This window comes from Silene latifolia, chromosome X (genome assembly GCF_048544455.1).
Source record: "Silene latifolia isolate original U9 population chromosome X, ASM4854445v1, whole genome shotgun sequence".
NCBI lineage: Eukaryota > Viridiplantae > Streptophyta > Magnoliopsida > Caryophyllales > Caryophyllaceae > Silene > Silene latifolia.
Genome location: NC_133537.1, coordinates 308,091,169 through 308,106,693, shown reverse-complemented (window position 1 = coordinate 308,106,693; position 15,525 = coordinate 308,091,169). Strand labels below are relative to the sequence as shown.

At 38.3% G+C, this 15,525-nt stretch overlaps 2 protein-coding genes across 2 annotated transcripts; one reads left to right on the top strand and one right to left on the bottom strand.

The window, feature by feature from the left end:
- The first annotated feature begins 665 nt into the window (after window positions 1-665).
- LOC141617393 (uncharacterized) lies at window positions 666-5,187 on the top strand. Its single transcript, XM_074434585.1, has 6 exons — window positions 666-932; window positions 2,053-2,180; window positions 2,717-2,886; window positions 3,180-3,257; window positions 3,798-3,942; window positions 4,590-5,187. The coding sequence occupies exons 1-6, from the start codon at window positions 794-796 to the stop codon at window positions 5,001-5,003; spliced, it is 1,074 nt and encodes a 357-aa protein (XP_074290686.1). The 5' UTR covers window positions 666-793; the 3' UTR covers window positions 5,004-5,187.
- Window positions 5,188-13,062: 7,875 nt separating this feature from the next.
- Window positions 13,063-15,290, bottom strand: LOC141620483 (uncharacterized). Its single transcript, XM_074437341.1, has 3 exons — window positions 14,974-15,290; window positions 14,598-14,835; window positions 13,063-14,514 (listed from the first exon to the last, which is right to left on the bottom strand). The coding sequence occupies exons 1-3, from the start codon at window positions 15,288-15,290 to the stop codon at window positions 13,063-13,065; spliced, it is 2,007 nt and encodes a 668-aa protein (XP_074293442.1).
- Between the last annotated feature and the right edge of the window lie 235 nt (window positions 15,291-15,525).

Here is a 15,525-nt window from a genome sequence, read left to right as displayed (position 1 = left end):
TATTTTAGGCAAAGTAAAAATTATATTTTGTACAAACTATACAACGAAAGAATATTTATGAGAAAAGTTGAAATTACTTCAACTTCATTCAGGAATTGAGTGTAATTGAGGTCACTCATTACATTTCTTAAATATTGCAAGTATCGATTATGATGTGTCAAACTGGTTTTTCCGGTGGGATTTACCAAGACAGTCTGCAGCAACACAAAAGCGTTGGAGTCTAGATTCGATTGCAAGTCACAAACGCTCTCAAACCTTAGAAAATGCCTCATGTATCTTATTTGTAGGAACCCTAGTCTCGATGTAAACATGCCAACACACATTCAATAATTGCGAGTAATGAATAGTGTGTGTACAATCAATTACTTATTTTATTTTTCTAAAAAAAAAAAACTCTTTTCCAAACTAAAGTAAAATTTATTTTAGACATTTTAGAAGGTGCTAACGGCTAAATAAGGAATACACGTCAGTTAAAGGTGAATTAACGTTCGAGTCATGCCAATTTCAACCCTGATCTCACTCAGGTTCTACAATTGAGCCAATTTTAAATGGACCAAATGAATCGGGTAAAAGTATCCAAAACCGATAATCAACCGAACCAAACAAGTCAATCAATCTGATGGTGAAATCCGAATCCGAATAAACTCAACAAAAGTTTACCGTTCAAAATGCAGAAATAAAACCCATAAATACGAAACCGAAAAAAGGCGGCGATGGGCCGATATAAAAGACAACCGGTAAAAAACTCAGGGGTTGATAAACTCCGGCAACCAACCAAACAATAATAATAATCATGGAAACGAAGGCTAAATCTACTGCAACAACACATCTCATCAACCATATGCTTTCTTCCTTCCATGATTTTAATCTTAATAATAATAATTCCAATAATACCCCTACCTCTTCCACCTCTCTTTCCTCCTTTTCTCCAGGTTTACCCCCTTTCTCTCCTTTTACTCCTAATCAGCTTAATTTGATTAAATTGTTACTCTTTTCGTTCCGATCATTTGTTTACCTTTTTAGTGTGTGTGAACGGACCGAGTATGATAAATTATGTGGATTTTTCACTAGGGTATTACTATTAGGGGTCAAGTGAATTGTATTCCGCCTGGCTTAGAATCAGGCTGAGTTAATTACCCTATTCCCTCCGTCGCAGTCGTTTATATTTTTTGTTAGCGGTATTTTAAGCAATGTTAAAACAAGTGGTTTGCTAGGCTGAATTAGTTTTCTACGGTGGATGGATGGTTCCATGTTTATCTGTAGGGTTTGCTTGATTTAGGATATTAGTTAAGGTGTTAATAAGCAAGAAAGCAAAGGAGTTGAGGCTAAGGTGATGGTTGGGGTTTTTTGAAGATCACCTTGACCGCATTTTGTTATGTTTTGAGGCAATTCTGGTCGCAGTTTACAATATTAGGCTGCAACAGTTGATACTGTGACAGGAACTGATATTTAATACTATACTATGGAGGATGAGGATAAGATAATACCTCCCTCACTGCAGGTTCCTGCACCACCCCTGCCCTCCTTTTTCTCTTTGTTTGGATTTTGACCTCTTTTACCGCTTTATATTACCCCGAATCCAAGCAAGAGCATAGTTCTTATGGGTGGTCAAGTTTGTCGGTTTGATGATGCAGTTTTTTGGTTTTCAGTCTCTCATTTCACAATGTCTCATTAATATGTTAGGTGTATTTGATTCTAGCTGCTTAACGCTGAATTTGTTTGCATGTCAGGTTAGGTGTGATCTTGTTTCCCCTTAGTTTCCATGAAAATTCTGCTGACCATAGTGCTAGATTAGAAGAAACAACTTATATTTGTGTTTCACTTTGCATGTAATAGCATTAATTCATCTCAGATAATGGTGGCTTTTACACAAATATTTTCTTTAGTGAATGCATATAGGTTTCTAATGTGATATGTTGCTATTTTATTTTTTTTACTGTGATTTTGACTTATGATCATAGGAGGGCATGTGGGTTTGTTGTAAATACCCTTGTGTCATGTGAAGTCGGTTTATAGCTTTTCATGTTTGACTGGTTGCATTTGTTTCAACAGTTCTTCAAGTTAAAAGGACAAAGGCTCCTAGTCTGCTCAGCTTATGTATTGGAGTGATAGGGAAGCATTTAGAAGATCTAATACCAGATTTGGGAGAAGTTGCTATTAACTTCCCAGCTGATATCAAGGTTTGCACCATTTTTGTGATACAATATAATAATGAATGCGTGTGTATTTTATTGGTAGAAAGTAATGTAGACAATATAAGGTAGCTTTATGTTCATGAACTAGATGTGCTGGAAGTGTTGTCCATTTTATGCTTGGTAGTGCTACATGTTCATACATGCAGCTTTGTCTCATAGAATATGGCCCATTACAGAGAAACATCGAGGAGCAACACAATGTTCTTACTTTGTGACTTTGTCCAATCCTTATTTCGGTTTCTTCCTTCTCTTAAGAATTTCCGTCTTTAAGCACAAATGGATCACTAATTATGTCCATGGTTTCTATACTAAGAGCTTTGAAGTATCTATTGGGGTTACCTAATGTCTTCTCCTACCTCTTTGCGCTTTTAACACACACAAAATATTGCATACATTGGATCCCTTTTGCCGTAGGTAGGAGCCTTGAGGCATTGGGTAATGTTTTTGTAGTCTTTGTTTGAAATTCAGTTGGTATCTGAGGGGTTTGATTTCTTACTACTATTAATGTGATTGAAATATAGATTGCAATTGCAGCAATTGCGCGGAGGAAAAAGCTATTAAATGATGAAGTGATTCTTTTGCTTGCTGATGACACATGGGAAATCCTTGATATTTCTTCTTCGGATGTCTCAGATTTTGGCCTCGCGAAAATTGCAGAGATGTGTAGATCTTTGCGTGCAGTTGACATAAGGTTAAGTATCGTTATCTATGGGTCAATATTTGACTTGGGATGTAGATTAGTAGTGTCATGAAGCTTCACTGTCATTCAGTAACTTTCAGCCTTTTACGTTTTCCTGCTTGGCAGTAACTTTTTACGTTGGCTATTTGCCTTTATAGGATGACTGACAGTGAAGAATTTATGATTTGCTTAGCTTGCTTGCCATTTTCCTATGAGTCTGCAAGTTATCTGCCCATTTGTCCTTGGGAAGGTTATTATTATTATTATTATTATTGTTATTAATTGTCTCGTCCGCTGTATTACAGCCGGTGCAGAAATATTACGCCGGATGGGGTCGCCCGACTGGTTCAGCTTTGTCCTTCGTTGGAGACATTAAGATGTGGGTATGAATTTACTTCTTCCAACTCTTTAGTGTTCCAAAATGCTTTGTTTTTGCAAGCCAAATCTTATACATGGGAATTCAAAATTTCAAATTTGTCTTTCATTTTATTTCAAGAATACTTTATCTTTCTGTACTATGACTTATATGCAAGCGTAACTTATGTCTGTGTTAAAGTAGTTTACTTGGCATTGCCGTGACAATAAGACATTCTTTCATTCACAAGCCACTAGGGTGAATAGGATGTTTACTATTTTGAAATAATAGAGCGCTTATGCTTATTGAAATTATTTGCCAGCAATATGTTTATATTCTTATTTATTTTGACATTGAACCCATGGTATTAAATCTTGGAGTTTGGACGTGACATTGAATTGTGATAAGCTTTAACAAGGTTTGAAAGTTACTGATACCACACTATGAGGCAATATGAGCCACAATTCAAAGTTAAGTATCAAATCGAGATTTAATACCATGGGGGATCCCCACCTAGGAAATGAGATTTTGACTTAAAAGAGGCTATGAATGAAATTTGGTATTGCAGAGGCTGTCCTCGGAGTGATTTTACTGCACGAAGATCTCTGGGTCTATTTAAACCAGCGCTTAATAGTGTGGAAGAAGATTCATGGGAAGAGCTTGATACTGCTAAGATCACTGATGGCGGAGACTCCCTTCGATGGATAGTGTGGGTATGAGCTTGCCTTTCATATCAGTAATATTTACTTTTCTATAATTTTATATATATGCATCAATGCATGAGGGAGAATACTAAGGATTGAATACAAGTGCATCTTAGTTATTCACATTGTCAACCTTTTGACATTGATGTGTTCCCTTTTTCTAGAGCAGATGTAGAACTAGAATAGTTGCATTGTGACTTTCCTGTTCCATGGAATAGCAACCAGTGTCATGGGAGGATTACCCTAGTTGCATTGTGGCTTACCTTGACAGTTTCCTTTAGACAGTTTCACACTGTACTTACGTTAAGATAGTTGCATTGTGACTTACCTTAACATAGCTGCATTGTAACATCCATTTTGGACATCTATCAGCAGTCATGGGTGTTTCACTTGACTACTGGTTAACCAGAAACCAGCACGACCTTCTTTTTTTTATTGTTTCACTTGACAACTGTTTTTGGCTGCTGTATGAATCCCGAGAAACTGTCTTATGGTAAGATAATGTAAGGCGACCCAATAATGAGGTCCATACTTGATAACCCTTTGAAAAAGCTCATATGACAGTAATGTTAGTGTAAGGTGACCCATATAAGTAAGAGTTACCATTGTTTTCCATCATATCTTACCTAGTTCATTCTTAATGCTGTTGTTTGCAGCCGAAGATTGGTCCTGAGTTTTTGGAGGATTTCTCTTCTGAGTGCCCCCGCATCAAGATAAACCCACAGCCTTCGCCCTTTGGGTTCAAGGGAGCTGTGGTCCCTTGGGAAGCATTTCCAGACATAGTTTTGGATGATCCCATAATTGAGGATATTGATCCTAGTACATGGGCATCCTTTGGACGTCCTTCAAGAATTTTAGTTCAACCATTCTGTAGCCCAGATGAGTTGTCTATGGCCGAGAAATTTAGGCTGGCATTTGAGGAGAGAGATACAAGGTTAGCACCTAAACGAGCCAAGAATGCACGCCAACATCAGCGCCGGGCCGAGAAGGAATGGAGAATGATGACTTCCGAGGGTAAAGCTGTTTCTCTCGCCTCACAGGCAACCAAAATTTTGCGCGGTAGAAATTAGCTAGCATCCTAGGATCAAAATTGGTGGTCTGTACATATTAACAAGACTAATACTGTATAACCATCTTTTGGGTGATAATTTTTCACGGAGGTAACATATGTAATTGGCAAGAGCGTGGCATGACGATTGTTGTTGCCATTCACGTTTCACTATATAGATATTTCATCAGCTGGTTACTGTAAAATATGATCATCTAAGAAATCAGGAGCTAGGGGATATAAGTTTGCTGTACTCTGCGTTCGCTTTCTGGCATAAAATGTCGACTTTATAGGCTGATATTATAATTAGTTGGACGAGAAGTGTCAAGTGTGGAAACTGACCTTGAACGTTAAAACTTGAAAGCATGTCTGCTAACTGCTAAGAGAGGTGGTAACCAAACGACTCCTAAGTTAGTTTGGAGGCGATCAATCTTACTAAGATAGGGAAGAAATTGGAAAGCTGGCATTTGACGTTTTATTAAGTACAGTAGTAACTAGCAAGTGAAGGCGGATAGGTAGAACTTTTGCGGGTGGTGGGGCGGGGTGGGTACGGGAACAAGAATTCCACCCACCATGGGTGGTGGGGCGGGGTGGGTTTTACGTAGACCTGACAAACAGATTGGGTCGTGTCGTTTTCGTGTTCTTATCAACGGTAAACTGGTCATCACTATCCCAACTCTAACCCAACCCAATTACATAAACAAGTCATTTGTCTCAACCCTAACCCAATCCATTTAATTTTTCTATTATCCAACCCGACTTGTTTAACCCATTTATCTTTTAAGAGGTCATTTGTAATTCATTTAACCCGTTTAACCCAATTAACTAATCAGTTAGTCTTGCTGAAGACGGGTCGGAGCAAGTGACGGGTAATGCCACTCACAAAATGGATAGGGGGGACAAGGTGGGGGCACCCCCATGTGCTTCCCTCTCTCCTCTATTTGGGTCATTTGTGAGAGAAAATGATATCCGTCACTCCAAAGTGACGGATACGTGCCGTCTTCAATGAGATTTTGTGTTAACTAATTAATAAGCTAAGTTTTATAGTCCTATTATCCCAAAAGTGATGAATGAGAATGCTTATTTTTAAGTTGTTTTGTTGGATTATTGATTCAACCAGATATATTATGACACTTTTAAATAAATGGGTTATTCGTGTCGGGTTCGTGTCAAAAGAGCTCAACCTAACCCGACCCATTTAAGTTCCGTGTCGTGTCTGTGTCAACCCAATTACTTAAATGGGTCACAACCTCTCGACCCTAATCCGCTAACTTCGTATCGAATTTTCGAGCTGTGTCAATAATTGTTACCTCTACTTTTACGCCATATCCACTAATACACGCATGTTATTAAAAAAATAAATTATTATGAGTGTTTATAATGCTTTTTTTTTTTTTATAATTTTTATTGAAAATCTTAAAATAGAAATAATAAAAAGAAATTGGCGGGGTAATTCATACGTGTTAAACTACATTTTATTTTAAAAAGTACCGACATAAATTATGACATAGGTGGTTGGTGGTAAATGAGACGGGTATGGGTCTAGCTTTTCACGGGGCGGGGCGGGTACGAGTATAGAAACTTGTACCCGCCATGAGTGGTTGGACCAGTATGGGTATGAAAATTGCTTGGTGGGTACGGGTATGGGGGAGACTACATCCACCATCACCCCGCCCCAATGACATCCAAAAGCATATCCATGGCAAGCTTGTGACGGGTCAAATACTACCCATTTGGGTAGATAAAACAAAAGGATAGTTCCTACTAGATGGTAGCAATCTGTTCCTACTAGATGGTAGCAATCTGTTTTATCTACTCACATGGGTAGTACTTTATCGTAAGCTTGTGACAGATATTTCCGTCACAAGGGGACTTGCTGGCTAATGTTACAAAACCTGATGTAAAAATTCAATTATAACTAGAGTAGTTTCACGCAAAAGATACATACTTTAAAGCAGTTCATAATTGATGACTGTTACATAGTCCATTAGGAAAGCATTTACTTTTGCTTATGTCCCTTCTCTGAACTAACCAAGTAAACATTCAATTTTCATGATTTGAGTTCAACTGAACTGCAACATCCTCCCATTCTCCTCATTTAATCATTTTCATGCCAAAAAAAAAAATGATTGAAGAAAGGGAAGAGTTGATGGTATCACCCCATCAAATTGGTGATGAAAGAAGCACTCTTAGAAAAAATGCACATTTTCTCAAACCCACATTCGATTCTAACGTTCCGCTTCCGGAACCGCCTTCTGATTCCCTCACCTCCAGACCCAACATTTCGCTGTTGAAATCCCTAGTTTCTTTCAAAGGTAGATCAGTACCCCTAAAGAATTGGGTCACTTGGGTTGGTACTTTGAGGGAAAGTCATCAAGATAAATGGAAGCAAGTTGGTATTTTTGATGCAATTATCGCTTCTACTTACAACATTACCAACTATAATGAGTTGATCATTGCATTAGCCGAGAAGTGGTGTCCTGAAACCAACACTTTCGTGTTTTCTTTTGGTGAAGCTACTGTTACTCTTGAGGATGTTATGATGTTAGGTGGGTATTCTGTGTTGGGGGAGTGTGTTAGATTTCTGAATCAGAGTAGTGAAGTTGAGGAGATTACGAGAAAGATGATGTCTTTTTTCTCGAATGCTACTACTGTCGTGCGACATTCCGAGTGGATTGACTATTTTACTGGTTTAGGGGGTGAATCTGAACACATTGCATTTCTTGTGTTATGGTTATCAAGGTATGTGTTTCCTACACAGTCTTTTGATTACATTTCACCACATGTTTTCGCTATTGCAATATCGCTTGCTAGAGGAACTAGAATTGCCCTTGCTCCTGCTGTCTTAGCATCAATTTACAGAGATTTACGACTTTTGAAAGCAAAAATTGTCGATTTTGTCGCTCAAGGAAAAGATTATAGATCCAATCTTTTTCTGTGGGCACCTTTACAGTTAGTTCAGGTGTGGGTTTGGGAGAGGTTTATGTCTCTAAGTCCAAAACCTACCTCTCTCCATTCGGGTGAGCCAAGAGTGGCTCGTTGGTTGGAATCTAAAAAGAGAACAATTCGCTTAATTAGGTTCGAGTTTGAGTCAGGTGGAGAATGTTTTCTGTGGAAGCCCTATGCGTTATATGTAACGGATAAGAAATTCTCTGAATTCTACTGTGATGATGGGAAATCGGTAGTGATGAATTCCAAGCTAAGTGATCAATTAGTATCATTTGCTAGATGCTTGAGACCTTGTGAGTTAATTGGACTAGATTGTATTGAGCAATACCTCCCACACCGGGTAGGAATGCAATTTGGTTTCGACCAACATATTCCATGCCCTATCTCTAGGTCTAACCAAAGTGTCGAGCTAGCTTGGAGTAGCTATTCCAAGCCTCTTGATGGTAGGGTTCTCTACTTACCTCCTAGATTGCTTAGAGGCGAGGTTACCACTCGGTATGTCCATTGGTGGGGGACCAAATCATATCAATGTATCACCCAAAGGAGAAGAAGAAGTGAGAGGATAGCCAAGACTAGGTCCAATGTATCGGAAATTGTTAGCAAAAGGCAACGTGTTGTGAGGGCTGAGAAGAACACACCAATTAACGAAGCAGGGGAAGGGAGCAATCAGGTTCCTGAAAATGATGCACCAACTGAGCCATGGAACATAAACCAAATGAGCAATCCCATTGACGATCCAATTGACATCCGAAATGAGCAGAACAATGTAGAGGATTGTTTGGTAAACAACAGAAGAGATGAGGTTCCTGAAAACTCCGGATATAATATCATTATTTTGCCGGGCATGGACACTGAGACGCAGAACAATGTAGATGAGCCTTTGATAATTGAAGACGATGACAACAAGGACGATGAAGGCAAAGGTGTCAGAGCTATCAACATGATGTGTTTGGATTTTGACGATAGAATTAGCAAGCTTGAAGCAATATTTTCTAAGATGAAAGCAGCAGCTGAACTTAGGTTCAAGGGAAGTAAAGATTGATGGAAGTCGTATAAGGCAATCCCGCTTTGGTATGAGGTTATTGTTAAGTGCAGGCATTAGAAGCAACCAACGTAGTTAAGTAATGTTGCAGACATATGAATGAAACACAAATATGTTCAGGTGTTCCAGTTTATTGTACTATATGTATAAGATCGTCTGTCGTCTGTTGTTGTGTAGGATCCGTTGTAATACTATTCAACTAGCTTATATACTCCCTCCGTCCCGATCATTTGTTTACTTTTTTATTCTTTGTGAGGTGTATTTTAATAAAAGGTAAACGAATGATTAAGACGGAGGGAGTATTTATTTTCTGTGTGTTAAACTGGTTTATCAAGGTATTGACTATTGAGATTAAAGAAGTATGATCTGCTGTGCATTTTGTGATGATATTCATGGGAAAATTAAGAACATTTTGGTTCATTTCTTGTCTAGTGAAGAGGAAGTATAGATCAAAGTTGCTTCCTATTTGAAAAAAAGAAAGCAAGGATGAATACTTATCTGTTCAAGATCACTTGAATAGTTGAATGTGATTGTGCAGTTAACTTAAGTGTATTAAACCCCAAGCTGAATTACATACTGATCAATGCGAAATACGTAGCATTTTAAACAGTGGCGTATCCAGGATTTCAGTAAAGGGGGGCACAGTAAGAAAAAAAAAATTTGCGGACAACATTTATACATTAAAATTCAAATATCGTCTTGATTTTATGGTTCTATTTTGATTTTTGTGTTTGTGTTTATGTTGTTTCTGTCTCTGGGTTGTGTTTATCGTCTTTTTTTTTTTTTTTTTTTTTAAAATTTTTTTTTTTTTTTTTTTTTAAATTTTTTTTTTTGTCACGTGAGGGCACGTGCCCTCACTTTCCCCCCCAAATCCGCCCCTGATTTTAAAGTGACTAAATAAGTGCATAGTTTCCTTATTTCGATTTGCAGTTTTACGCTAAACGTCGAGGGGACTCTCAAAATAGCATCAAAAGTCAGACGAGGTAATCGGGTCATTTGAATCAGTTTAGAGTCGGGTTAAACAAGTTATTATCAAGATGAATATTTATCGGACTCGAGTTCATACGAGTCATCAATGAATTGCATCCTATACACAAGTTATTATCAGGTTTTGCAATTGGTGGTCGACAACCGTATTATTCCTACACTACACACACAAAAGGAGAAAGTAAAAGGGGGAAAATGCAAAGAATTGGCACCCTATACCATAAAATATTTTACAGTAATTGGATTTGTAAGGAGTTATACACATACATAGCAGGAATAGAGGGCATTCAGAGTCAACCGACCTAATCCCATACGCCATACCCTGTAAAAAGTGTGTACAGTAGAACTGAAAAACCAACTCTAATCACCATTGTTGTATGAGCTTCAAGCTTGAGCTAACAAACAGAGGTAAATAAAAGAGAGGTTTTATTGAGAGTATAATATTTGTGTTTGTTTACAATGTAATAATTATGATTGTGTGTAACTATCTACTTATATACAAAGCTCAACAAACTAACACAATTCCTAACTAACTTTGTCCATGTCATCAATCCGTGTGCCATCCTTCTGTGCAATGTGATTGGTAGCTTGAATGTTGCTAGTATTTCTACACTCCCCCTTCAAGCTAGAATCACTTAGGAATTGCATACCCAACCTTTCTGACAAGTAATTGTCTTTCTTTGTCCTCCCAATGCTTTAGTCATTAGATCAAAAGTTGTAAACTGGATTTGACATGCTTAGTTGCAATGAGCCCTTCTTGAATCCTTTCTCGAACATAATGACAATCAATATTTAGATGTTTAGTTCTTTCATGAAAAATCGATTAAGGGCAATGTGTTGGGCGACTTTATTATTACAAAAAAAGGCTAACAGTGTTGGCACTTGAACATTGAGATCCTTGAGAAGTCTTTCCATCCAAACTATCTCCCCTGCTGTGTAAGACATGCACCTGTATTCGGCCTCAGCAGAGCTCTTGCTGACTGTTTTTTGTTTTTTTGTTTTCCACGATATTAATGACTTCCCAAGCAACACACGAGCTTTGATTGTGATCTCATCAGTGAAGGCACAAGTTCCCAACAAAGATCGTAATATGCATTTAACCTCAAGTCACTATCAGAAGGATAAAATAACCCTGCATTAGCTGTGTGTTTCAAATATATGACGACATGTAGAGCAGCTTGTAGGTGTGGTAGTCTTGGTTGTGTCAAGAACCGATCGAGATGTTTGCACTTTGAATAGGAGATATCGTGCCTAGTTAGATTCAAATATAAGAGTCTTCCTATTAATCTCCCGTATCTTTCTCGGGTCCGCAAAGCTCTCCTTGGTCTATAGACAATTTTAAACCTCTTGGCAAAGGGAAAGTCATTGCATGCGCTTCTCCATTCCCAGATCCTTTATAATATCGTGACATACTTCCTCCGATTAAGAAGTATGCCGTTGTTGTTCCTTGCTATTTCCAAATCTAAAAAGTATCTCATCAATCCCAAGTCTTTAATAGTGAAAGCTTTGTCAAGACTTATCTTTATTTCCTTTATCTCCTCCTCATTATCACCAGAGATAATCAGGTCATCAACATAGACCAATATTACTAGAAAGCTTCCTGATTTCGCATTGTTCCTGGTGAACAAAGAATAATCTTGTTTGGACTGGCTAAAACCAAGTTGAAACAGATGTTTGGTCAATTGTAAATTCCACTGTCTACTAGCTTGTTTTAGGCCATACAAGGATCTTTTTAACCTACAAACTTGCCCTTCAACAGCCTTTGTGTAACCCAGTGGTGGCTTCATGTATACTTCTTCATCTATGAAGCCATGAAGGAAAGCATTGTTTATATCAAGTTGATGTAGTGGCCAATTTTTAATCGCCGCAATGGCAATCGAGTTCTCACCGTAGCTAGCTTAGCTACAGGTGAGAAAGTATGTTTGTAATCTTTGTCTTTCACTTGATTGTACCCTTTGGCCACCAATCTTGCTTTAAGTCTTTCAATGCTCCCATCTGCTTTATGTTTAACCTTGTAAACCCACTTTGACCCTATTGCCTTCTTATGAGCGGCAATTGAGTCGATTCCCATGTCCGATTTGCCTCCAAAGTGCATCTAACTCCTTTGCCATGGCCGCAACCCATCCGTCATCTTTCCGAGCATCAAAAAAGGTTGCAGGCTCATGTACTTGGAGAACATTATTAAGAGAGCTAATATATTGAGGATCAAACATGCTCAATGCTCCCAACAGCTCTTTGTGATAAGATATAGCATTCAGAATTAGAAGCTTGAAAAGGTAACTTGATAGGGCAATGGTACCCTCCAAGCTGCTAGATATCCGCGTGCCCCGCCGCTTTTCTAGGTGCGAATTTCTCCTCTTTCGGGATTTGTAGCATTTGTGATCGTTTCACCGTATGAAACAAGAGTAGTATTTGGGTTAACATGATTTGTTATTATGTCGAATGAGTATTACCATTTTGTACTTGTGGTGAATCGGATTATTTGGTATATTATTATTGTGACCTGGATTTTGTAATATATTTGTAGTATGAGTAAAAGAATGGTTTGGATCTCGTGACACAATCCAAACACAAGGGACTCGTCACCCTTGTCATGATTAGGTGCCTCCCGTAATGGAGAAACAACCTGCAGTATGGGAAGATCCCTTCCGAAAAAAAAACATCTCTCGCCGACCGGACATGTATGAGTCTCAAGATCATAGAGTTTGTAACCTTTTTGGCCAAAAGGATACCCAATAAAGATGCATCTTCCTCGGCTTTTTTACCAAATTTGTCTCTATAAGTAGTAGGCATAGAAGCATAGCATAGTGAACCTAGTACCCTCGCCATCATATTTTGGTTTTTCTCCAAACAACATCTCATATGGTGTCTTCCATTGTAAAATGGGTGTTGGCATCTTATTTATCAAATAGGTTGCTGTCAGCAAACAGTCACCCCAGAACTTCAATGGTAAGCTAGCCTGCAGTCTGAGTGCCCTAGCAGTCTCAAGTAAGTGCCTGTGTTTTCTTTCAACACGGCCATTCTGTCGAGGTCTTCCAATAACAGATTTTTGGTGGATAATACCCTTCTCATTAAACATGGCTCTGCAAGGCCCTTGCACAAATTATGTACCATGGTCTGTTCTGATAACTTTTACCTTGGCATTAAATTGTGTCTCTACATGGGCTAAAAAATCTTTGATAAGATGTGGGACCTGATCCTTAGATTGAATCAAGAAAGTCCAAGTTGTCCTAGTGTAATCATCTACAATTGTTAAGAAAGAACTAGCACCTGACAAAGCCTGAACTCTATAGGGTCCCCAAACATCTAGGTGTATCAAGGAAAAACTGGTCTTATCATGAGAAAAACTAACAGGAAAGGGAAGTTTGTGGTGCTTTGAGATAGCACAGGCTTCACAATGAAATTTAGAATCAATAGAAAAATGGAAATCAGGTAAATGTCTCATTTTATCAAATGAGCTATGCCCAAGTCTTTGATGCAACAACATTACATCAGTGTTAGGGGTACATTTATTTGCAGTACAAGCTATTACATTCATAACTTGCTTATTTATAGTATTTGTAGGTAAACTAAAACAAGTGCACAAGCTAGTTGGTCTTCTTGCCTGCACCTGACTCTTTATTAGGTAGAGAGTTCCACTCCTTTTTGCTGTGGCAACAACCAACTTACTTAAAGGGTCCTGAAACCAACACTCATTGAAATGGAAAATGAGTGTTAGACCAGAATATTGTAATAATCTTCCTACTGACAAAAGATTCTGCTTAAAATCAGGTATGATCAGGACATTATACAGAGTAATGGAAGCAGTCAAATAGACTGTACCAGTTTTGTGGACCAATTTAGTGCTACCATCTGGTAATCCTACTAAAATTGGCTGTTTGAGAATTCTAACATTGTGTACTAAGGACAGACAAGAAGTCATGTAGTCAGAGGCCCTTGAGTCAACTATCCAGACATTAGAATGACCCTTAGTACCAGGAGTTAGAGTTTTAGAAGCAGATGTTATACCTGCAAAACTTGTAGCAGGAAGAGCAAAAGAAGCATTAGAATGAGCTGAGTTATCAGCAATAACTTTTATAACCTTCTGAACAACCTTGTCCACCATCTCTTCAGTCCCAAAACTTTGTTGATCAGAAGATTTTGCTTGACTAAAGACGTGTTCAGTGGTGTAGTAATCATATTCATTGTCATCAAATGGTGAAAGTTGATCACTCTCTTCAGTGCCATACCTCACAGCATCTGCATTATTTGCTGCAGTTCTTTTGTAGACATTGCTACCTTTCTTGTGATAGCTATTTGAACGACCTCTTCCTCTACCATATCCTCCTTGAACTCCATAACCACCCTGAGATCCATAGCCTCCTTGTGATCTGCCTCTGCCAAGACTTCTGGCTTGGTAACATTGATGCTCCACATGACCAAAAACACCACAGAAAGTGCAGGTCTGTAATTGGTAGCATTCAGTTACATCATGTCCCTTCTTCTTGCAGTGTGAGCAGACTTTGACTGGCTTTTCTTCTGCGTCCAGCTTCACTCTTTTGGAGGAAGATTCAGGCTGTGTGGAAGGATGTTTGATGCTGGCATAAGCATTGGCCTCACAATGCACCAAAGATTACCGATAGATTTCTGCTTCTCAACCTTCTGAAGGAGTCCCAAAACCTTGTTGATAGTAGGCATAGGCTCCATAGTGAGAATGTTACTCTTGACATTCTCAAAAGTGGAATTCAAACCCATAAGAAGTTGCAGTAACTTCGATTGCATCTCTCTATCAAACATTCTCTTTAAAAGTACACAAGTACAAGAATTCATTGCACCACAAGTGCACTGAGGAATAGGATCAAGTGCATCAATCTCCTCCCAAGTCTTCTTCAGACGACTGTAGTACTCAACTACGATGGAATTATCCTGAGATATAGCACCTAAATTCTTTTTTAACTAATACAACTCAAGGCTATTGATTTGACCATAGCATTCAACTAATTCGCCCCAAAGTTGTCTAGCAGAAGTGACATACTTGAAATTTTCACGCAATTTCTTCTCAATAGAATGTAAAATCCATTGCATCACAAGAATGTCAACTCGTTTCCAGTGTTCATACTTTTTATCAGTTACAGCAGGTTGTTGACAAGTTCCTGTGATGAAACCGTCCTTGTTTTTGGACATTAAAGCAAGCATAATCTCTCTTTTCCAATTCATGAAATCAGTACCATTAAAAGGAGTATCAACAAGACTATTTGTGATTTGATCATGAGCGGTGATGTAAAGAGGATCATCATACACAGCATATGCAGAAGGAGTAACAGATGTAGCGGAATCACCAGAATTCGGCATGATTAAACAGAATCGCAAGAAAAAATGGAGGAATTTTCAAGAAAAAGTAAACAATTCAGAAAGTAAAAGCGAATTTCAACGAACTTCGAACGAAGTATGCGAAGAATCAGCGATTGAATTATGTGAAAAATTTCTGAAATTCAATTGAATTATGCAGAAATGAGGAATTAAGAAATTCTGGAATTCTACTGATTTGAGATAGAATTATTACCAGAATTAGGAGAAAAAAAGGATC

Excerpts from the sequence above, each read along its gene's own strand:
- LOC141617393 (XM_074434585.1), top strand. The coding sequence starts at position 794 with ATGGAAACGAAGGCTAAATCTACTGCAACAACACATCTCATCAACCAT. Across the intron at positions 933-2,052 it reads TCTTTCCTCCTTTTCTCCAG|TTCTTCAAGTTAAAAGGACA; the intron begins GTTTACCCCCTT and ends TTGTTTCAACAG. Across the intron at positions 2,887-3,179 it reads TTGCGTGCAGTTGACATAAG|CCGGTGCAGAAATATTACGC; the intron begins GTTAAGTATCGT and ends GCTGTATTACAG.
- LOC141620483 (XM_074437341.1), bottom strand. The coding sequence starts at position 15,290 with ATGCCGAATTCTGGTGATTCCGCTACATCTGTTACTCCTTCTGCATAT. Across the intron at positions 14,836-14,973 it reads AAATTGCGTGAAAATTTCAA|TCGTCTGAAGAAGACTTGGG; the intron begins GTATGTCACTTC and ends TGAGTACTACAG. Across the intron at positions 14,515-14,597 it reads TTTTGGGACTCCTTCAGAAG|CCTGAATCTTCCTCCAAAAG; the intron begins GTTGAGAAGCAG and ends CCTTCCACACAG.